The sequence below is a fragment of the Leucopleurus acutus genome (genome assembly GCF_964270905.1).
Source record: "Leucopleurus acutus genome assembly, chromosome: 3".
Lineage (NCBI taxonomy): Eukaryota > Metazoa > Chordata > Mammalia > Artiodactyla > Delphinidae > Leucopleurus > Leucopleurus acutus.
In genome coordinates, this window is record NC_139145.1 from 14,138,663 (window position 1) to 14,161,403 (window position 22,741).

At 48.2% G+C, this 22,741-nt stretch overlaps 1 protein-coding gene across 2 annotated transcripts; it reads right to left on the reverse strand.

Annotated features, from left to right (window-relative positions):
- On the reverse strand, positions 1-17,470 carry MGAT1 (alpha-1,3-mannosyl-glycoprotein 2-beta-N-acetylglucosaminyltransferase). 2 transcript variants are annotated; one of them, XM_082836682.1, is made up of 2 exons: positions 16,741-17,470; positions 1-2,532 (listed from the first exon to the last, which is right to left on the reverse strand). In XM_082836682.1, exon 2 carries the CDS (start codon positions 2,405-2,407, stop codon positions 1,064-1,066), a length of 1,344 nt encoding a protein of 447 aa, XP_082692808.1. In that variant the 5' UTR covers positions 2,408-2,532; positions 16,741-17,470; the 3' UTR covers positions 1-1,063. The 2 variants fall into 2 exon arrangements, with proteins under 2 accessions (XP_082692808.1, XP_082692809.1); XM_082836683.1 differs by lacking the exon at positions 16,741-17,470 and adding an exon at positions 11,350-11,502.
- Positions 17,471-22,741: the final 5,271 nt, after the last annotated feature.

Here is a 22,741-nt window from a genome sequence, read left to right on the forward strand (position 1 = left end):
TTTATTTTTGAAAATAATTCTGTAGCTTCAACTTTCTTCCATGAACTGAGGTCAGGCAAGAAAGAAAAACACACATGTTGCTCTCCAACCCGCCATCTGCGTCCTAATCTGTGCACACGGGAAGGGAATGCTTGGGGGAGAAGGGAAGGAGGCTGGGCTGAATGGTCTTGGCTGCCCTACCTCACACTGAGAGGGCCTCCAGAAGCCACGGGCCGGGCTAGCATGAACCGTCCCAGAGTGACAGAGAAAGGCTTGGTTTTCAGAAAGGACCGGATAGGGGGCAGTCTGTTTCTTGGAGGAAGGATGAGGGAGGGGCGCCCCAGCACCCAAGGCTTTTCCCCCCACCCCAGCGGGTGAGCTGAGGAGAGGTTCTGCTTTTCTCCTTCACCGTTTCATCTTAGGATCACGAACTGCTAGGCTGCAGGGAAAGAAGAGCTGAGAGGTGGTCGGGATAAACGAGAGGGGGAAGAAGAGAAATACAGGCAGGAGGGAGTAAACCCTGACACCTAACAGCTCTGCCCAGAACCTGATGATGATGAAACCCCTTTGGTTAGTCTCATTTTGGCCACAAATACATCTCCTTCTCACATAATCCAGCCTCCCACCTTGCTCCAGTTGGGGGAAGGTGGAGATGGTGGGGGACAGGTACAGGAGGAGGGCTCATACTCTGGCTAGAATAGCCAGGACAGGGAAAAGAGGCCTGATCAAGAGAACTAAAGTTGCCAACCTCTCCACAGATGTCCTGGGAGAAAACCTGGAACGTGGATTTTGTGGCCCCAACGAGCCCAAGTCTCTCCCTACCACACAGTGGTTTCCTGCTTAATAACTCCCCCAACATACCCCCGAAAGATTCCCCTGATTTGACCCCCTTGAGAACGGGAGAATAACCCTCACCTTATCATCTGTGCACTTGAATGCCACTCAAAAAAAGAAAGAAAAAAAAAAACAAGATAAATGGACCCAAGAGAGAAACACAGAGAGGATGATGCAGCCCAGGGACTACGGTCCCATCTTAGGCCATGATATGGCCAGGAGGGGCCCCAGGAGGGACAGGCAGGTGCTGCTAATTCCAGCTAGGATCATAGCCATCCCAGGTCTGGGGTGGGGCCAGGTGGACACGGCGGCCCCGGAACAGGAAGCTGACGATGCCCTGGTAGCCGGCCCTGGGGACACCAGACTTGAGGTCGTCCATGACTCCCAGGGCCTTGGCGAAGGCCTTGAAGCTGTCCCTGCTCGTGTACTGCACCCGCACCTCCCCCAGCTCACTCCGCTCACTGGTCCTCACTTTCTCCACCTGCAGCAGGGGAGCACCGTAGACACGTGCAAGGAAATCCCTGTCATAGGCCTCCTGTCGCAGGTAGGACAGGTCCAGCTGGGTGAAGGGCACGAAGTGCTGGTTCAGCTTGATAAACTTGAGGTGCTGGTCGAAGAACTGCCCATGGCTCACACCTTTACGGCCAAAGGTCATCGTCCTGGAGATTTCAGGCCGCACACAGGCCCGGCCCTGCCGCTGCTCTGGCCGGCGCATCCAGTCGTCCCAGAAGGCCTTGGGCCACTTGGGCTCTAGCTCAGCCCAGAGCTCGGCCAACAGCAGCCAGCCCAGGCCAGGGAAGAAGTCTGTGCGGTAGAGCAGGTCAGGCTTGCTTGAGTCCACCATCTGTTCCTTGCCGTTGTCATTCCAGGCGGACACACACCAGAGGGAGCGGTCGGCCCTCAGCAGCGGGTACGTGGCCTGGAAGTACTCGAAGAAGTCTGGAGCCACCTCCAGATCGTCCTCCACCACCACGGCTGCTGGGAACTTGAACGTGTGAAAGACCTGGCCCAGCGCCCAGCGGTAGTGCCGAGCAATCTTGTAGTAGCCCTGGAACTTTCGGTGGTCGGGCGGCACTGCGATGTTGCTCAGGTCGGGCTGCCGGATGTGCGTGATGGCGCTGCCATAGGAGGCGATGACCTGGGCTGTCTCCTCGTGCCCGCAGTCCTGGCTGACGATGACGGGGAAGTGCTCGGCCGAAGGCCGATAATGCAGCAGCTTGTCCAGGCAGCGCCGGACGGTGCTGCGGTCACAGGCGATGACCAGGATGGGGATCACAGCTGGCGGAGAGGTCACAGGCACGCGCGGCAGGACAGGCGGGGCCACGGTGGGCACCCTCCACCGCTGGCTCCACCTAGCATGATGCTCCCTGATCTGCTGCAACAGCCCCCGCTGCCGCTCCAGCTCGACCTCAGCGTCCTGGGCCAGGCGGATCACCTCCCGGGTGAGGCTGGCGGGGTCGTCATCGAGAGCACTGTCTGAGGGCAGCCTGCCAGGCGCCGGGCGCGTCCAAAAGAAGAGGAGCAACAGGGCGTTCCAGGCCACAAAGAGGATGGCGCCCCACAGCACGAGCCCTGCAGACTGCTTCTTCAGCATCCTGGCCCCCGCGGGGGAGGCGGGCAAGGGTGGGGCTCAAGGCTGCCCTTGGCTTGCCTGGCTCACACGCGCACAGTTCTAGGGGTGTTTCCTCTGGGCTCCAGGATTAGGAAGCAGCCATGCACCTGAGGAGAGGAGAAAAACAACCATCATCACGAGGCATGGGGCTGCCCTGGAGTGGAAGAATGGGGCGCAGAAACAGATGAAAAAGTGCAGGACAAGGAAGGCCAGGACGTTAACTCCAAAGCTCTCTTAAAAGATAGTTGCCTGTTCCCTAATCTGGAGGGTCAATCTCTGCGGAAGAATAGGATTAGGAGAGCATGTTCCCGCACTCCAAAATGAGTTCATGAGTCCTCTGAAAAGCAATGTGTTTTTTTTGGGGGGGTGGGGGGTGGGGGGTGGGGGTGGTGTAGAGAGTGATGTTGGTGGAAGAGAGGAAGCAAAGGAATCCCACTTCCCCCTTCCCTACCTGACAGATTTTGTTTACCATCTTCTGTCCAGAGCTTAGGAGAGGTAGGGGTTAGACCACCTGCCTCCCATGCCTCAAATCAAACTACCCAAAGATTACTGATTTTAGGGCTTCCCTGGTGGCGCAGTGGTTGAGAGTCCGCCTGCCGATGCGGAGAACGCGGGTTCGTGCCCTGGTCCGGGAGGAGCCCACGTGCCGCAGAGCGGCTGGGCCCGTGAGCCATGGCTGCTGAGCCTGCGTGTCCGGAGCCTGTGCTTTGCGGTGGGAGAGGCCGCAGCAGTGAGAGGCCCGCATACCGCAAAAAAAAAAAAAAAAAAAAAAGATTACTGATTTTAAAACTCTAATATCACACCTCAGGGCTAAAGCCAGCACCTTACCTAATAAAGAAGCACCAGAGGCATTCTCACGAAGGTCAGGAGCAAAGCCAAGCCACCCCAGATCTAACGACTATTTAACATTCTGTTGGAGGGATCAGCCAATGCAACTGGACTGCAGAACACAATTATAGGCAGAGGAAGTGGAGAAGAAGCAAAAGTATCTCAATGTACTGATGCTATGAGAATATGCCTGGAAAAGTCTAAGAGAATCAATGACAAATCCAACCTAAACAATCAAAGAATTGAGCAAGGTAGTGGGATATAAAAATTAACATGCAAAAATCAATAGCCTTCATATCCACAAATAATAACTCATTAAAAAAAAAACAAATGAGAAAACCCTATTTATAATAGCCATGAAAATGATAAACTATTTAGGAATTAACAAGATATATTCAAAAACCTACATGAACCTATAATTCCCGAAAAGACACAAAATAAGACTTAAATATCCCTTGTTCTTGGTTAGGGCATCTCAGCATCATCAAAAACCTCAATAAAAATACTTTTTTATAGAGCTAGACAAAACTTCATAACAGAACATCTAGGAAAATGATGAAAACGAACGAGCAGTGAAGAGGGACTAGCCCTACCAGGTATTAACATACTCAACATTACAAAGCCTCTATAATTAAAAGTATGTGGTGCTGGTATGTAAACAAACAGATCATCCAAAGGAATAGAATTTAAACGCCAGAAATACACCCAACTACACGCAGAAATCTAATGTATGACAAAGGAGATATTTAGAATTACTGGCGCAAAAAATGGTCTTATTAATAGTGTTACAACAATTATATAGCTACTTGGGGGAAAAAAATAAGATCCGTACACAAGAATAAATTCCAAGTGGACTAGACATCTAAGGAGAAAAATAAAACCATACAAGTGCTAAAAGAAAATGTATGTCAATCCCTCTGTAACCTTAGTATAGGGAAAGGCTTTCTAAGTATGACTTAAAATACAGATGCAGTAATAAATAAAACACTTTTTGCATGGCTAAAAACACCATAAGCCAAGTCAAAAGACAAATAACAAACTGGGAGAGGATATTTGCAACATACATCACAAATAATAAACCAATACCCTCACAGACAAAGGACTTTTTAAAAACTGAGGGGAAAAAAGGCCCAAACTCTTGTCTATATGACTAGGGCAACTCACACACAAAAATATTAAAATGGTCCTTAGACATATGAAAAGGTATTTAATTTCACTCATAAGAAATATTCTAATTAAAACTATACTAAGATAACATTTCTCCACCCATCAGACTGGCAAAAATTCAAACACTTGTCCTATTCTCGTAACAGAGTCAGCTGAAGAACAGAAGTTCTTGATTTTGATGATGTCCAATTATCAGGGTTTTTTTCTTTTATGAATCATGCTTTTGGCATCGTATCTAAGAAATCTTTGCCAAAGTCACAAAGATTTTTCCCTATGTTTTCTTTTTTAGGTTTTATAGTTTTAGGTTGTACATTTAGGTTTAGGATTTTGAGTTAATTTGTGTATATGGTGTGAGATATGGAACTAATGTCCTTTTATAGCAGTCTGGCAGCTAGTCAAAATGCTAAACAGAGAGTTACCATATGACCCAGCAAGTCCACTCCTACATACAGACCCAAGAGAAATGAAAACATATGTCCATACAAAAACCTATATGGAGTGTTTATAGCAGCTTTATTCATAATTGCCAAAAAGTGGAAACAACTCAAATGCCCATCAACATGGGAATATGGATAAACAAATTGTGGTTTACCCATGGAATGGAATAATATTCAGCAATTAAAAAGGAACGTGCTACTGATACACACGACACATGGACAAATCTCAAAATAATTATTCAAGATGTGAAAGAGTACATGCACATCAGTGGCTGCCTGGGGATGGGGGCAGTGAGAACATCAGGGGAGGTATTACAAAGGGACACTAGGAGACTTTGTGGGATCATAGTTTCATGGGTACATACATATGTACAAACTTATGAAAACTTAAAATTTTAACTATGTAAAGTTTACTGTATATCATTTATACCTCAATAAAACTTTTTAAAAAAGATATTATTGGGTCAAATGACAAAATTAGAATATAGACCGTAGATCAAAGTATCAGTGTTGACTGACTGATAACCATAATGTGGTTATATAAAAGAATATCCCAATTCTTAGGTAATACACGCTGAAGTAATTAGGGGTAGAAGCCATGGTAGATGCAACTTCTCCAATGGTTCAGAACAAAAATGTCATGTATGTATATGAAGAGCAAATGGAGCAAAATGTTAATAGATGGATCTGAGTAATGGGAATATGAGTATTCTTATACCATTTTTATTCTTGCAACTTTTTTATAGTTTGAAGTTATTGTCAAATAAAATTTCTTAAAATCAAATATAGGGACATAGCCCACAGCTCTGACTAGATTCATCCAATATGGCCCCAGCTGGGCACATCAGTAAGAAGAACTGGGACACAATCCATTTTTCCTGAACTCCTCAATCACACCATGACATGCATCACACACCTGCTCTCTGCCAGGCTCTGGGAAGGGACTGGGACACACATCTAACAAGAAAAAGGCATGGTCCTGCCAACTCCCTCACTCTACCAGACCTCATTACTGAAAGGATCTACCATACCCTCCCATTCCAGGACAGCTGCCATTCCTGACCATGCAACTCTCTCCCTGGCATTCCTGCCTCTGGTCTCAACACTTCATATCCCAAAGCTTCAGGTCTGCACTCTCTTGTGCTGACTGCTCTGCCAGTTCCCCTCTGCCTCACAGACCAGTTCTCTAACCCTAGCTAAAATCTTGGGTCCCAGATCTGTGCTCCTGGACTCTCAAGCAGGCAGATCCAGTATCCAAGGATCAAAGGGCTGATCTTTAAGAGTCTCTAAAGGGAATGGATTCTGCCTCCCTCCTCAGAGACCCCTCCAGCCCCTGCAAGCACTACCACCCCCTGTCTTCCTCCTAGAAAACATCCACCCTCATAACTCCATCGCAGCAGTCTTCTCAGAAACCTCAAGTCCATTTCAGTTTTACTGTGTCATTAAATTTCCATTTTATTAGTGCTCATATACCAATTAGGGTTTCCTAGAAGAGAAACACACACAGATTTCCAGTTTCTTCCTCACTCCCCCCTCAGGATGTGGTCAATGTTGGAGTCCCTAACCCCCAACGTCCCGCCTCCCAACTGACTGGGCAGGAATAGTCTCTAGATAAAGAGATGGGGGAAAGAAAAGGAAACTGACTCCTTCAGCCGAAGTGTTGGCTTCAGGGCCGGAGGAGCAGGCTTGTCTCTGACTTGTCAATGACCACCTCAAACCAGCAGGCTCTCAGAGGGGTAGCAAAACCCCACGGGACCACATCCTCTCCACCCTGCACCCTGCTCCAGACATTAGAATTAGGTGGCCCACACCCACTACCCTGAGGCCTGGAAGACCTCCCAACACCTTCTAAGCCAGGCAGATCAAAGCAATCTTCTCAGCCCCTCTGCAGACTGTATTCCTAGCAAGTCTATAAACCTCGAGAAATGTTAGACAGCCCACAGGAAACAGCTGCCCCAGTCCAGCCAGGCCTCCACCTTAGCCCTCAGGCCCTTGTTCTCCACCCCACAACCCTTTTCTCTAAATTCTCAAACAGGACTTGCTTATCTTGCCGAAGGAGTGCGCGATTGCTCGCCAGTCCCCTCTCTCGCGGGCTCTCTTTACTCCACTCTACTAGATTCCTTCCAGGACCCAAACACTCGAGCCTGCCTCAGGGCCTGTGCATGTGCCGGTATGCCTGGTCGGCTCTTCTCTCTCTTCTTCACCTAGTGTGTTCTGACTCACACCTCGCCAGGACACCTTCCCTGATGCTTTCGGACCCTGTGGCCCACCTCAGGCCCACCTCCCCTTCACAACCAACAGCACCAGCACAACGCTGTGCTCAACATCTGTCAAATCCCCTCTACTACCAGCTACCTGAGGAGGCAAACCCACTCCCCCAGTGCTGCCAAGCTGCTATGCTAGGATCCTCGACATTCAGATTTGCCTGCAACAAAAAAGTGGCTTCCATGTGGATGCCACACACCCACAATCACTTAACTGCAATTCCCAAGTCCAAAAAGTGCTGAAAAACAGAAGTTTTCCACACTTGTTTGGCTTAACCTCATTTGGAGAAATCTGATCTAATGTGAGGCTACTTACAGTCTTTATTTATCCCATTCATACGTTTTGCTACAGAAAATAAACATGCTGGATTATCGTATGCTGCTCCAGACCTTCACTACACCATAAATGCACCAGATCATCTTTTTTAAATCCAAAAAATTCTAAATTCTGAAACATATCCAGCCCCAAGAATTTCAGAATTATGAAAATGGAAGAGAAAGTTACCCATTCACTGCCATCATCCCATTTCAAGATCTCAAACGCTTTAAGCTGAACTCTCTTTCCTTATTATTAAACACTGAACTCCTGATGTGGCTCCTCAGCTGGTTCACCTATCACACACCTTGCTTCCCTCTAAGCAATCTTCCCAACAGTAACAGAGCATCCTTCTTAAAGTACACGACTGGTCCCAACACTAACCTGCCTTAAAAACCATACTGCCACTGCCCACAGACTAGAACTCAAAATTATTATTATGACACACGGGGCCTTCACAACAAACTAACTCCAACATTCCTTTTCAACGTCACCTCCAACCACTAACCCCATGAACCCCGTACTCTGGCCTCAACAGGCTACTTTCTCCCTCAATAAGTACCCTTTGTACGCTGCTTCCTTTCCTCTGGCTGGTCCCACATCCTGAAATATTATCCAAAGCCCCACCTACAAGCATTATACATCCTTAAGAACCCAGGTCCTTAACATCCAGGCAGAGCCAGGCTTCCCACAGCTATACTCCCACCGTACTCTCTCCATACCTCCTGTCTTTCCTCTCCACACTGTAACAGAACCTGTGGCTGTACTTACCTGGCTCTCACCTTACTCCTTAGAAAAAAGGCTCTATGATCTGTATACCTATGACAGTGCTTGGCACATGTACGAAGTTCAAGTAGCTAGACGGAGGGCTGCTTGCATTATTCACTAAATCGGGGAGAAAGAAGACCAAACTAGCAGCCTAACAGTGAAAGATTACATTTTCCGAAGATGACTACCAAATATCCCATCCCACATGTTCTTCTTACAAAGTGACAATGAGGCTCCTCCCTCTAGAGCTGGGGGAGACGGGGTCTATGTTCCCTCTCTTTGATCTGTGACTACAGAGGAAGTGATGATTATGTGACTTACAAGACTAGTTCACGAAAGGCAATACAGTTTCCACTTGGTGCTCCTGAGATGCCTGCTCTTGGAACCCAGCCATCAAAGTAAGAGGAAGCCCAGGCCATGTGGACAGGATACCTCTAGGTATTCCAGCTGACAACCGCAGCTAAGGTCTGGCTAACAGTCAGCATCAGCCACTAGACACGGGAGGAAGCCTTCCAGATGATTCCGACCCCAGCCACATATGACTGCAAGTACATGAAAGGCCAGGAGCAAAACCACAGTGATCCAAAACCTTGGGTCACTTCTTTCTTTTTTTGCGGTACGCGGGCCTCTCACTGTTGTGGCCTCTCCCGTTGCGGAGCACAGGCTCCGGACGCGCAGGCTCAGCGGCCATGGCTCACGGGCCCAGCCGCTCCGCGGCATGTGGGATCTTCCCGGACCGGGGCATGAACCCTTGTCCCCTTCATCGGCAGGCGGACTCTCAACCACTACGCCACCAGGGAAGCCCTGGATCACTTCTGACTTACTCACAGGCCAGGGGTATCACGAGTCGCTGCCTACATTCAAGCGAAAAGGAACATAGACTCCCCACCACCGGGTGGGAGGAGGGCAATGTCCTATTGTAACAATGTAGAGTGGGATATTTAAAGTTGTGGCCATTTTGGGAAAGTACAATTTGCTACATCTTTCTTTTCTAAAATAGAACAACAGTCCTTAACCTTGACCTGAGTACCTGATGTTCTGTTATTAATGACATTTGCCTGCAAGGCACAAACTCACAGTAGTTTTTTTGCCAGAGTTTTCACAACTCCTTCAGGGAAGTCACACAGCTGGTCCACACCACCAAGTACAAAGACATCTGCACTGTGGTGGGAGATGAGGAGTGAGCCTTTTTAGTGAATAAGACCCTCAACGAAAACCCAGGAGGTTCTGGGCAGGTTCCACCAACTCCCGTGGGTCTCAGCTTCTTCTTTTTTTTCTTTTTTACTTCTTATGGAGTATAGCTGCTTTACAATGTTGTGTTAGCTTCTACTGCACAGCAAAATGAATCAGCCATACATATACATATAGCCCCTCCCTTTTGGATATCCCTCCCATTTAGAACGCCAGAGTGCATTAGGTAGAGTTTCCTGTGCTATACATATGTTCCCATCAGTTGTCTATTTTACACATAGTATCAATAATGTATATGTGTCAATCCCAGTCTCCCAATTCCTCCCACCCCACCCCTTTCCCCCTTGGTGTCCATGTTTGTTATCCATGTCTGTGTCTCTATTTCTGCTTGGCAAATAAAGTCATCTGTACCATTTTTCTAGATTCCACATATATGCGTTAATATACAATATTTGCTTTTCTCTTTCTGACTTACTTCACTCTGTATGACACTCTCTAGGTCCATCCACGTCTTTACAAATGACCCAATTTTGTTCCTTTTTATGGCTGTGTAACATTCCATTGTATATATGTGCCACATCTTCTTTATCCATTCCTCTGTTGATGGACATTTAGCTAGCTCAGTTTCTTCTTTTGAAAAACTGCCTATGAGCTGTGACATCCCTTTTTAAAACTCTGATTCGTATGGTATTCTCTAGCCAGTTCTCTCTCTGTGACAAGAAAATGTTTCTTAAACAGCAAAAGAACACCAGATAGTCAACTTCTCACTGTAAGCAATAATGGAGAAGTCTTATTTAGCTTTTAGAAAGTATGCAAGTTGAAGGAATGTTGACAGACCTTCCTTTCTGTCTCTGTGTTGCTTAGTACTTAAAAAGCACTGCCTGAAAAAAACCAGAAAGCATAGAACATGCCACAGATAATGGAGACCTAACTGAATCACCTTCCTGTTCATTAGACCTCTGTTAGATTCCTGTACCTTGTACCAGGCTCCATAATTTCAAAAGGATGTTAGAACTGAAAGGGAGTCGGAGAAGATACACTAAATAATTGAAGGACTTAGAGAATAAGACCTAGAGGAAAGGGATGCAGGCTAAAGGGATATATGATGCTAGCGCAGCAAAAAGCATGAAGCCCTGGGAAACCAAGTAACCTTGGGCAAGTCACTTGTGCCTTAGTTCCCTAATTTAACAGGGAGAGGGTTGATTTGGATCATCTCCAAGGCCTCTGGGCTCTGATGATGAAAAGGACAGTGACAATTTCCCCAGTGTCCCAAACAGGAAATGAGTTTAACCTGTCACATAGGCCACTGAGGTTAGACATACATTGCCTTCTAATCTGAGAAAAGGACAGGGGAGATCCGAGAGGCCTCAATGGTCTCCGGTAATGGGGTCAGGCAGGGGTGATTCACAGTTCGAGGCAGACGCAGGGGGGATGTAAGCATCTAAAAGAAAAGTCTACATGGTCTGAAAAGTATTATAAACGACAGAAGATAAAGCTGGACAATCTCAGCCAGTGATGTTCATAAAGGGAGGACTAATTAAACACATCACAGGGTCAAAGGTTAACCAAGGTGGAGCCTCACTCCAGGGTTCACTGTCCCGTGGGGACACAGACCAGCCGGCCACAGCCCCTGTGCTCCAGGGTTTATAAGATGGGGCCCTGCACGTCTCAGGGGCCCCTTACTCCACACACATTAGCAAACAAGTACGAGAAAGTTTTCTTGACAATTTACTTATTTCCACATCGAGTCAATTCTTCCTCCCGGCAGAGGAGAAAGAACCCCTAGTTAACTTTTGGAATGGACGCGCGGGTGGGGTCTGGGGAAAGGCCCCTCGCATGCCGCTCCCCAAACCCTCTCCAGCGACCCCAGCTCCTCCAGGCCCCACACCCACGTCGGCCCAGAGGCTGAGTTTCACAACCAGCCCCCTCCCCGCGAAGCCCGCCCTCTCTCACCAGCTGGAGGCCCGGGATTCCGAAAGCGGAATGCAGAGCTCCACTTCCCGGCTCCAAAGGGGCCCGTGGCCGGGACCCGGGGCGGCCCGGGCCAAGTCCCTCTCTCGGGCACCGGGGCTGTCGGAGGACACGGAGGGCTCGGAAAGGGACAGCTTCCCAAGCCGGGACTCCAGCTCCGGAGCGCCCTCTCCGCTCCTGCGGGGCCTCCTTCAGTCAGACCTCGGTCCCGTTCCGGGGACAAGCCCCAGAACTGACGGACGCTGGCGTCCCCCGGCCCCCACTCACCAGGTCCTCCCAACTTCCCGGCCCTGAACTTGGCCCGCCCCGGGGCTTGGGGAGCGAGCCCGGTGCCCCGGCGCGTCCCAGGCGCTAGCGCGGAGGCCGCCGGCACCTTCCGCCAGGCAGGCTCTTCCTGCGGCACTCGAGGGCCGGACCGCCGGGCGGGCAACGTGGCCCTTCCCCGGGGAGGGCGGGGCGGGGCAGGCCGAGGGGCGGAGCCGGCTGCCCCTACTCGCCCGGGACCCCTTCTCCCCGGCTCGCCTCCGACGCTCGACCTCTCAGAACGACTCGCGGTCTGGACACCCCAAGTTTTCCGGGGTCCCCAACTTCTGGAGATGCTGTGGAGACAGCTGTTACCTTTGAGCCCTTTGCCGCTCTCAATCGCAACTCCACGGGTCTATACCCATCAACCCAACCACACTCAACCCATTCCAGTCAGACTTCTCGCGTCTCCCCAGCCCCAGAGCCCAGGGCCTCGTGGGGTTGAGGGGCAGAGCCCTGCCAGAGGTAGGCCAAGCAGCCTGCCTCAGTAGTGCGTTTACCAAACCCAAAGCCAAGGATCCTCCCCACAACCCCTGGCTTCCAGGAGGGAGGAGTCCAGGGCATGTGAGAGGCTAGAGGGTGCAGGGAAGTAAGAACACGAACCAGGATGCCAAAAAGGAAGCCAAGGAGGAAACACCTGCAGCCAAAATCGAGAAAGAGCAAGCTGGCTTTTTTTTCTTCCTGTTTTTTGTTTTGTTTGTTTTTTCCTTTCGGGGTGGGTAATGAGTGCTGTTAGTTTGGAGCAAAAGAGCAAAGAGAGACAGACCTTTCCCTAGGGTAGACCCAACAGACCCGAAGAGAAAAGGCCTCAATCAGGCTTTGTGGTAGCCCTGTGAAAGGGGGTGAGGGAGGACCCTGGAAAAGCCTAGATGTCCGTATCTGACCCTAACAAGTGAGGGTGGGGAGCTGAGAACTACCGGCTACTCATGCAGATGACTTTCCTGAGAAGGCCTGAGTCCAGGGCCAGCGCTACCATGTGATCAGGACACACTCTGGCACCAGCACATGCCCCCTCCCACTTCCCTCCCCTGTGTTCCAGAGCACAGAGCAGGCCAGAACTTTGTGGTATATGGTTACTGACTTCACTCACTAACTTGTTTCTAGGTGAAACTAGGAATTATATGGGGTTTTAGAGAAACAAAGGCAGGACATGCCCTAAAGTTCCCTGCATGGGGGTGAGGAGCTAAAACAAAATTGCAGAGGCCATCACATGCCAGACCTGCATCCTGCCCCACCCCCAGCCTCTCCTTTAACCCTCCTAGCAGCTCTGCAGAGTACACATTGTCATCCCATTCTACAGATGAAGAGTTTGAGACTCCAGCTAAGTGCCAACTTGCTGAAGGTCACAAAACCTAATGAGGGTCATGGCCAAGTTTTAGCCCCAGGCATTCCTGCTTCCAAAGATGGCACTCATTCCCTCTCCTCATGCAGGCTTGAGTGCAAGTGCTCTTTGTTATAGCTGTGTGTCCAGCATGACAGGCACACAGTGGGGCAGCAGGGAAATCCTGCAGTTGGAGCCCAGCCCTGAAGGAGAAGAGTGAAAGAAGAGCTGACATCTCAGTGAGGCTGGACTCGTGTGTGTGTGAATGTGTGTGTGTGTGTGCAAGGTCTCCAGTTTAGCTGATTGTGTGGACTGTGGCAGGAGATGGGAGCCAACCAGCTCCCATGTGCCAGCCAGCAGCCAATGCTTCTGTACCTCTGCCCCTTCTCTAAGCTTTTCCTCAGGTAGGAGACATGGAAGGCCTACATACTAACACTCCATGTCAAGGCAAGAGGGAAAACCAGTTTCTTAAAATGTAAAAAGTTGGGAAACACTGTAGGGCCAAGATATCAGGAGCTAAAATCACTGTCCCAGGACAAAGGCCAGAGTGGGATGCTGAAAGGTGGGGAAACCAACCAGCCCATGAGATGTCAGATTCCCACCTCTACCAATAATCCTTCTCCATCTAAGGCTGTTCAATGGGGAACAGGACAGGTAACTGTGTACCAAAACTCTCACCCCATCATTATAGTCCTCTGTTTAAATTCCAAGGCTCACAGGAAGATCTAAGAGTAGAAATTCCATGACTGTCCCAAAACAAAGGGCCTGGTTAGAGAACAAGAATGAGCTGAATTCTTGGATGGAAGCAAGAGAAAACATTTGGTCTGAGAGGCAAGAAACAGGGTGATGAGTGCCAAATTGACCTGGGAAAAGAGGTCCTGGGCTCCTGATGGAGGTTTCATGCAGAAGGGTTATAGGGGAAGGAGGGCAGAAACAAGGAGCCAGGTGCCTGAATTCTGGGGATGAAACTGGGAATGGATTATGTGAAAATGGAAGGAATAGGAAGATCTGGCCCCAGCCAACCCCCACTACTTCCAAAAGAGGAGAGGAGAGATAAGAAGGAAGCGAAAGTTGTTCCAGGAAACTACCCTCCCATAAACAATGCCTAAGATACCCTGAATTTTTGTATAATTTGGAAAGAATTCATGCTCTGAACTTAAGAATTCATGCTCTGAAACCATCAGTAGTGGTAAAAGCAAAGTTTTAAATCAATGATGTATCTATTTTTCCATCTCCCTTCCTCTCAATATCCCTACTCCCCATAAAGACCCAGAAACTCAGTTCATTAAGATAAAAGAAAAAAGATTAATACAATAATCACTGAGCAGTGTCTGTGAAATGGAACTTTTGGTTAGCCACCTACAGTTCCTTTTGGGGAAAAAAAGGGTATAAATAAATTCAGTTACAACACACACACAATATGTGGTTTCAGTCTATCATTGGGATAAGTAGCTGGACACCCAATGAGTGCTGTGCCCTGACATCCTGGTACCCCTGTGAGAAGGCTGTGACTGTCTTGAGAGGACTGTCTTGTGGAAGGGTCAGGCTGAGGGCAGGGCTACTGCTTTTGGTGGAAACAACAGGAGAGAGGAATTCTGGCTCACTCCAGGGAAGAAACATCTTAGCAGAGAGGCCGTCTGACAGGGCACTTGAGTTCCCCTCCCTGGAGGTTTGCAGCAGAATCCGAATGGCCCTTCTCAGGTCAGATGCTGTAGGAGCAGCACAGCACTGGGCAGGCAATCACAGCATCTGCCGCTCCAAACTTGGGCAAGCCCTTCCTAATCAGGGCTTCTGTAGCTTCCCCTCAAGTATCAAACTGGGAGAATAATCCCTGCTCTGTTCTCCCCACAACAATGTGGTGACGAAAAACTTACACAACACAACAGCCTGGACACTTCACATAATGTAAGCACTGTATAAATACAGCACGACTCTGTGGTACTTCAAGTGCTTCGAAGCACTCGCCGTCCTCCCAGGCAGGATGAGGGCTGCAGAGGCATCCTGGGACCACACATCCCTGAGGGATCACTGTGATCCCGGTATCTAAGCAAACACTAGCACCAGGAATTTGCTGGACAAAGCTAGGGGAGGTGACAGGCCCACCCTGAAATCCAGACCTTCTAAAGTAGAAGCCTGGCCTCAAAGGGGCTACCTGAGGCATCAGACTAGAGAAGAAACATCTAGGGCCAGGAACTCCACCCAGGTCTGCCTGCCCAGCCCTCAGGCCCCTGGGGGACTCAGGGACTCCTATGGCAAGGAAGGAAGGGAAAAAAGAAATTAAGTCATAAATATGTGATTTTCAGCTTGCAAATGACCTCTGTTATTGTTGCCAGCACCCAGTGTATGTGAGGCCCAGGTGTTACACAGCTAGTGAGAGGCAAAGAAATGCTAGAAGCCAAGCTTCCTACCCCTTGCCCAGGCCACCAGACCCCACTGTCTATCGAAATTCCCAACACCTCTCCCTTCTACTGTTATTGTCACTGAGAAAAGCAGGCATCTTGGCAGAGGTAAACTGGAGTTCAAAGGAGGAGTGAGCAGAAAGTAAGGTAACCATGAACAGCCTATAGAGGGCTAAAAAATGACAGTCTGAAAAACACTGGCATCTTAAAGAGCAGGAGAGAAGACCACGATATGGCACAGGAAGGAAAGGCCCAGGGTTCCATCTCCTAAACAGACACTCGGTCCTTGAGACTTCCACTTTTCTCCACCCCTCTTTAATCTGCTACCCCAAAGAGGCACACTTGCCAAGCTGACCGGAGAGCTCTGAGAGCCAACAAGGTATCTGGCAGAATCCCTCAATTTCAGTTCTCCTTGAACCCGTGCACCTTTGCCACCACTTCATGATCCCAGGTATTGTTTAACAGCAACAGGATGAGACAAATTCAGGGCAGCCTTTTAATTAAGGACAAATAAGGCTTTTGCCAGAACCCTAGTTCAATAAAAGAACAAAACTAATTTAGCGTTTTTCTCTATGTAACTATACAAGCATATGAAGCAATGGCAATGTTACTGTTTTACATGTACATGGCCCTGGATACTTCTCAAAATCTATCATTTCATTTGTTCCTTGTGAACAACCTGTGAGGGGCTTGGAAAGTTAGTTATCCCCATTTTGCAAGTGAAGAGAACATGGCAGAGCTTAACCAACATACCTAGGGGTGTACACTAAGAAAGGCAGAGCTAGAACACAAATCCTGATTCCCAAACCTGTGTTCTGTTCCTCTGCTCTTACCATGAGGTTTCATGGCCTATACTCCCTTATAGGGGAAGGAGGAGAGGCAACTTAGGAGGTTACCTAGACCATCTGCTACCTGCCCCCCAAGGCAGTTCTATTCAGTTAGCTGCCCAAAACACAGCAGCCTGCCTCAGCCTGGTTAATCCATTCCAGTGTTGTGCTTAGCCCAAACTGGCTTGGAATCCTACTATCTCAGCATTGAAAAAGCCCTTACAAGTAATCTAACACAACCTCCCTTCAGAGGCCTAAATAATTTTCATGTTCTCCTTGGACTAACCTCACAATTGCCATTGCTCACAACCCCTTACAAGGTACTCCTACCTGGGTAAGGAGCAGCTGGGAACAAGCCTGCACCCAGAGAGTGAAGGAGAGGTGAAGTTTCCTGTGTACCCCTCAGGGTAAGGGTTCCCATCACGGCAACTCCTCAATGACAGTGTCCCCAGACTTACCCCACTCAACATTTTCTGCACAGGAGCAGCAAGACACCAAGTGGGAAATGAGACACAAACCTTACCTTTCTTCTCTTCTCTCAGCTGCTCCCCTGGAGATCATCAAACCCCCATCCAGCACTCCATTTCCAAACTGAGAATCCCAAATCAGATACACCAAACAAAGTGCGGCTTCTCTCCTCTTGTCCAGGTCCAAAGTCCATGGCTGAGTGGACTCTGAGGGGGAGGAGTCTGGGGGGGAAGGGGTATGTCCAGGCCCCTCCCCCCCAACTGCAGGCTTCAGTGTCCCTCCCAGAGGTCTATTACATCCCTTCATTCAGCTGGTTTATTAAGCCCAGAGTCTGGTGATAGGCAGATCCCTGGTACTATCCCATCTCTTGTTCAGGGAGGGGAAGTCATCCACTGTGAGGGCTGGCGAGTCCGTCTTCTGCTGAGGCTCATGAGAGGAAACAGGCCTTAGAACTGACATGGTCCAGGAGGCTGATTTCTGTGTTAACCTGCAGAATATTTAAACATCATGACACCCTCTAATCTATTATATACCCAAAGGGATTTCTAAGACTCCCTACCTAAATGAGACTCCTTGACTCTATCATCAAAAACCTTTCCTTAAACACTCCACAAGGTTATACAAAGTTCCTACCTCACTCACATATTGCACCCCAAAACAGTCATCTCATCAATATGTATACACATATAAGGCTCAAGATACAGGAAAGACAGCACCTAACCGCACTATAGGAAAAGTAACCAAAAGCACTAGTGTGTGGAGACTGCCTTCTAAGAAATTCAGAAAAGAACATTCTCCCTCTGTTCTCGCCTTGTGAGTGCCACACACTAATCGCCCTACATCTCCCAAGCTTCTTAGGGTGTGCAGTGTTTTAATCGGCCAGCTCTCCCAGTCTGAACTAAATCCATTCCACACTTAGATGCTGGCACCTTCTACAAGCATTCTTTGCTCCCTTCCCTTCACCCGCACCTCCCCCTCTGCTTCCAAAACTGTGCCATGGATGTAATTCCCAATCTCCGTCAAACTCCTTCCCGGGGCCAACTCCCGAGAGCACTCTCCTGAAACGTTAGAAACCTGAGTCCTACCAGCAATAGCCCCAGTGATGTTCCAATTTTTCAATCCGGTGGCCCACCCTGGCCGCCCCCTCCCTTCTAAGTGTATTCCTAAACACAAACACACACACACACACACACACACACAATCGCGCGCGCGCGCGCTCTCCCCCTTCCTTCCCGTAGGGGCGTGGCGCCCACAAGAACGCCCCCCAACCCAGGAAAGAATTTAGCTCCTCCCACCCTTCTCAGAACCCCGCGTTCGGTGTTCACGGGGAAAGGGGTGACAACGCGACCCTCTCTAGGTTCTGACCCCTTCCCCTCCGCTGCCCAGACGACCCTCGCCCTATCTGCGCTGGGTCGTTACCTGGGCCCTCCCCCCTCCCCCAACCTCAGCAGGGAGCCGCGGCCCGCCCCAGGTCGGACTCCAGGGCCCAGGCCGGGTCCCCGTTGCCCGCCCAGGCCCCACCCCCTCGACCCCCGGCGGCCCGGCCCTCCCCTCGCACTCCTTTCCCCCTCCCACCATCTACCGCAGCCACTTCCGCCCGTCCTCCGGAAGTGAGTCCGTGGCAACTGCCACCACCCGTCACCCGCTTTATCTCCCCCCAGCCCATCACCCTCGCCACCAAGGGAGCAGGACTTGAGGTTGCTCTGCAGTCACTATTAACAGGACTGGGGACGAGGCGTGGGCAGGACAGGGTGTGAGTGAGGACGGAGCTGGGGACGACAGTACCGGCCGTGCAAGAAAGGGCGGGACAGAGTTTGTGGCGGAAAGCGGGAGCTCGCGTCAAGTCGAGCCACACGGGAAGAAGAGCGCATGCGTCACGATGCCTCGGTCGGGTGCTTGGACTGCCTGGCCCGGAGGGAGTGGGCGGGAAGGGGGCGGAGCGAGGAGCCCGGAAGTGGGGGCGGAGCCGGCCTGGCGCCGGTTCACCTAGTCCACTTTGGTCTTAGGGTCGCCTAGCAACCGCCCGCGTGTTCAGCGTTCTGGAGAAAGCCCCGAGGGCTACCCTCTCTGGATGCGAGTCCTGGTGAGAAGCAGTTCTGGAAGCACCAAGGGTTGTGTTCACCCGTCCCTGTGCTGAGAGCTCTGTAGCCGTACTGAAGGAAAGCTGTTTTGTTCATTGCTTACTGTTTCTCGCTGCATCTCTCACGGAGGCAGGACCTTCCTTGGGTCTGAAAAGAGAAAGAAAAGAGTGAGACTACTCATAAATTAAGCCCCCTCCCCCGCGCTCCCACGACAGCTCTCTGTTGTACACGCCTCGTGTGAAACACTTCAATTATTAGTACCCACAGGTCGGAACCACGGTTACCATTCCCTGAGCAGCAGAGAGCTCTGCCCGAGATTACGTGGCTAGACCGTGATAGAGGCTGGACGCGAACTTCCCAGTCTGTGACACTAACCTATGTTGCCACTATCGTGTGCCACCTGTGACCATTCTCCTCTTAAACCTTTCTACACCTTCAAACATTGGACTTCCAAGTTCCAAAATTTCCCTGGTTGCTTTTTTCTAAATGTATTGGTCTGACTTGCTTTTGACTTCAAACTGAATCCAAGAGAAGCTACTACTAATTTTTGTTCATATGTCATCCATTTAATGACATGTTCTAGAATTTTGCCAGGACTGTGGACGGATTCGCAGCCTTTGTTTTTTCCCCCCTTATTGAAAACTGGAACTTAGGCTCCAGTCTTCTGGCATATCTTCTTTGATACTGTGATTTATAAGAAGAAATATATGTGTTTGGTCTTTGTCTAGTTTCTGATACCGAGCTCCTAAAATCCTTGGAATTTTCATAAGTGATAAGAGCACTAGGAGGATCTTTTGTTCCAATATTTGATTTTTGACCCTAGTTCCTGACACAGGGCCACTGAAACCCTTGGCATTTCTTGGGTGATAGGAGTGTCATTTTTTCTAATGAGGCAACTTTGGGTGGGCTCCTGGATAGCTTCTGGATGGGGGCTGATCATTGGAAAGACCAAGCTGTGATTAGAAGGTTGGAATTTTTAAGCACCCCCTCCCCAGGCACTCCCCCACCCCTGCCATTTTCTTGACATGAGAGAAGGGTTGAAAATGGAGCTAATGATAGATTAGGCTTAGGTGATGAAGCATCCATTAAAATCCCAATAGTATAGGGTTCAGAGAGCTTCTAGGTCGGTGAACACATCCAGAGACCGAGAGGGTGCCACACCCCCAACTCCAGAAGGACAGACGCTCCTGTGCTCGGGACCCTCCCAGGCCTTGACCGCTGTACCTCATCTGGCATTCATCTGTATCCTTTAATAAACTAATACACATAAGTGTTTCCCTGAGTTCTGTGAGCTGCTCTAGCAAATAATCGAATCCAAGGGGTAGGAGGTCACGGGAACCTCCAGGTAGAACAAAAGTTGTGACTTGCAATTGGTATCTGAAGCACAGTCAGTTTGGTGGTACTGAGCCCCTAACCTGTGGGATCTGATGTTATTCCAGATTGTGTCAGAATTGAGTTAAATTGTAGGACAAGCAGCCAGTGTCACAGAGAACTGCTTGGTGGGAGAAAACCTCCACACATTTGGTGTCAGAAGTTAAGTGCTCTGTATGAGTAGTAAAGAAGACACATAGGATAAAAGACTGGGTTTTTCTAGTACATACGTTGATCTGACTTGGTCTTAAGGCTGAATCCAAGAGGAGCTACTACTAATTTTAAGAGTTCATCCATTTAATGACATGTTCTAGAATCTTGCCAGGACTATGGACAGATTTACAGCATCTGTCTTTCCCCCCTTTTTGAAAACTGGAACCTAGGTTCCAGTCTTCTGGAATATCTTCTATCCATGTGATTTCTCCAGATTACTAGCAGTGACCAACTTGCATATTTTCAATACTGGGAATGTAATAGTTGCTAGGTCAGGAGTCATGAAATGATTTTTTTTTTATTTGGAAAGATGTCATAGTATTAGAAACATTCTTAAAACAAAATTTATATTGCTGCTACACTCAAACAATACAGGTCCACAAATAAGTTCCTGATCTTTTCTCAAAAAGCTGTCTTTCTCATCTGAATTAATGTTAACTCCACTTCATTTTTTCGGGCCAGAATGCCAAGAGCCATCCTCATCTTCCTCTCTTACATCCTCTATCCAGTCTGTCAGGAAACCTGTTGACTCTATCTTCAAGCTCTGTCTAGGATTCAACACCTCAGCATTCTCACGGCCCCCTTCATCGCGCACCTGGACAACAAGGTCCCTCTGTCCTTACTCCCCTCCTCCAGTAGCCTAGTCTTCACACAGCAGCTAGAGGGATCCTGGCATTTCTCTGCTTAAAACCCCACAGTGGGTCCCCCATTCACTTGGAATAAAAAGCCAAAGTCCTTACACCAGCCTACAGAGTCCAATACCAACTGGCCTGCTTACCCCTAACTTGCTCTCCCTTTGCTTACTCTGTCTCAGCCACACTACCCTCATTGCTATTCCTTGAACCCACCTCAGGGCCTTTGCACTAGCTGTTCTCTCTGCGTATAAAGCTCTTCTTCCGGATACTTTCATTACTCTTTCAAATATTTTCTCAAATGTCACCTTTCTCAGTGAGGCCTTCCCTGGCCAACCTATTTAAACCCTGCCCCTCAGCCACAGCACTGCCAGTTTCCCTTTACTCTGCTCAATTTTTTCAGTAGCTCTCACTTACCAACTCCCAACATATTTATTATGCTTACTGTTTCCCGTCTGTCTCTCCCCGCTAGAATGTCAGTTCCATGAGGGGAGGCACATTTGGCTGTTTGATTCCTTGCTGTATTCCTGGAACAGGGCCATGTGCCTGGCCCTTAGTAGGTGCTCAACAAACATTTGTGGAATGAATGAATGAATGAATGAACTTGAACAACTGTTTTCATGGTGGAGTTTTCTTATCCTGCAGATACCTGAACATAGTGATAAGCATAGTATGCATATTTTGCATTATGATATTTTATCATCATAAGATAGTATCATGTTTCTAAATACTTTCAAAATTATAACCACTTTTTAAAACGTACTTAGACTTTTTGCATGCTTGTTATAATAAAGCAAACAACAGAGTTGTGTAAAGAAAAAGTTACTATCGTCCCACCTCCACTAATCCCTTCCTGCCGAAGGGAACTACTTTTAAATTTAGTGGATATCTTTCCAAATATTTTCTCCATACCCACATATATAGGTAACAGATACAGATGTCACAGTTCAAAGACAAGTATGACTGAACTGTAACTTTATTTTGTATAACACAAGGCAGTTTCTATTTTTAGGCCTCACTGCCTCTGATAGCAGAAAAACTGAGTCTGGTTAACTCAGGATAAATGTTAGCGCTTTATGATTTGCTTATTTATTAATGATCAGTTATAGTTTAATTCTAGTGAACTCTTTTCTCCCTTCACCTTTAGAAAATTACCAGGCTTTTAAAAATTATTGTAAAAGAAGTATATATTCATTACAGAAAAATAGTAACTCACAAATATGCAAAATTTAAAAGTAACCATATGTACAGCCAGCAGCCAGAAATAATCAGTTTGTTCTTTTCATATATATGCATATTTGAGATCCTATTATAATTGCTTTATACATTGTAAACATATTTCCATGTCAGAAAATATACCTCTATGGCATTTTTAATGACTGTGTGATCTCCCATTATACAAATGTACCATAATTATTGTCCCTGTTTTTGTACATTTGGTTTCCAACTTTTTACTTTTGCGAAATTACTTGTAGCTAAATGTCTGAGCATATCCCTAATTATTTCCTCAGGATAAAATCCTGAAACTGTTGTCAAAAGGTGTAGTCACTGTTGAAGGCTTTTGACGGATGTGAGACCTACAGAAAGGTGTCACTGCTTTGACTCCAGCGATCAGGAGGGTCCTTTTCTTCACACCCTGCCAGCACCATCTTAAGTCTTCCCTATTATCTTGTTTTTCGATGTTTTCTTGGATATTTTCACAAGTATATTTTTTCCAACATATATTTTTCAGATGATAATTATTTTGGATTCATTTTAG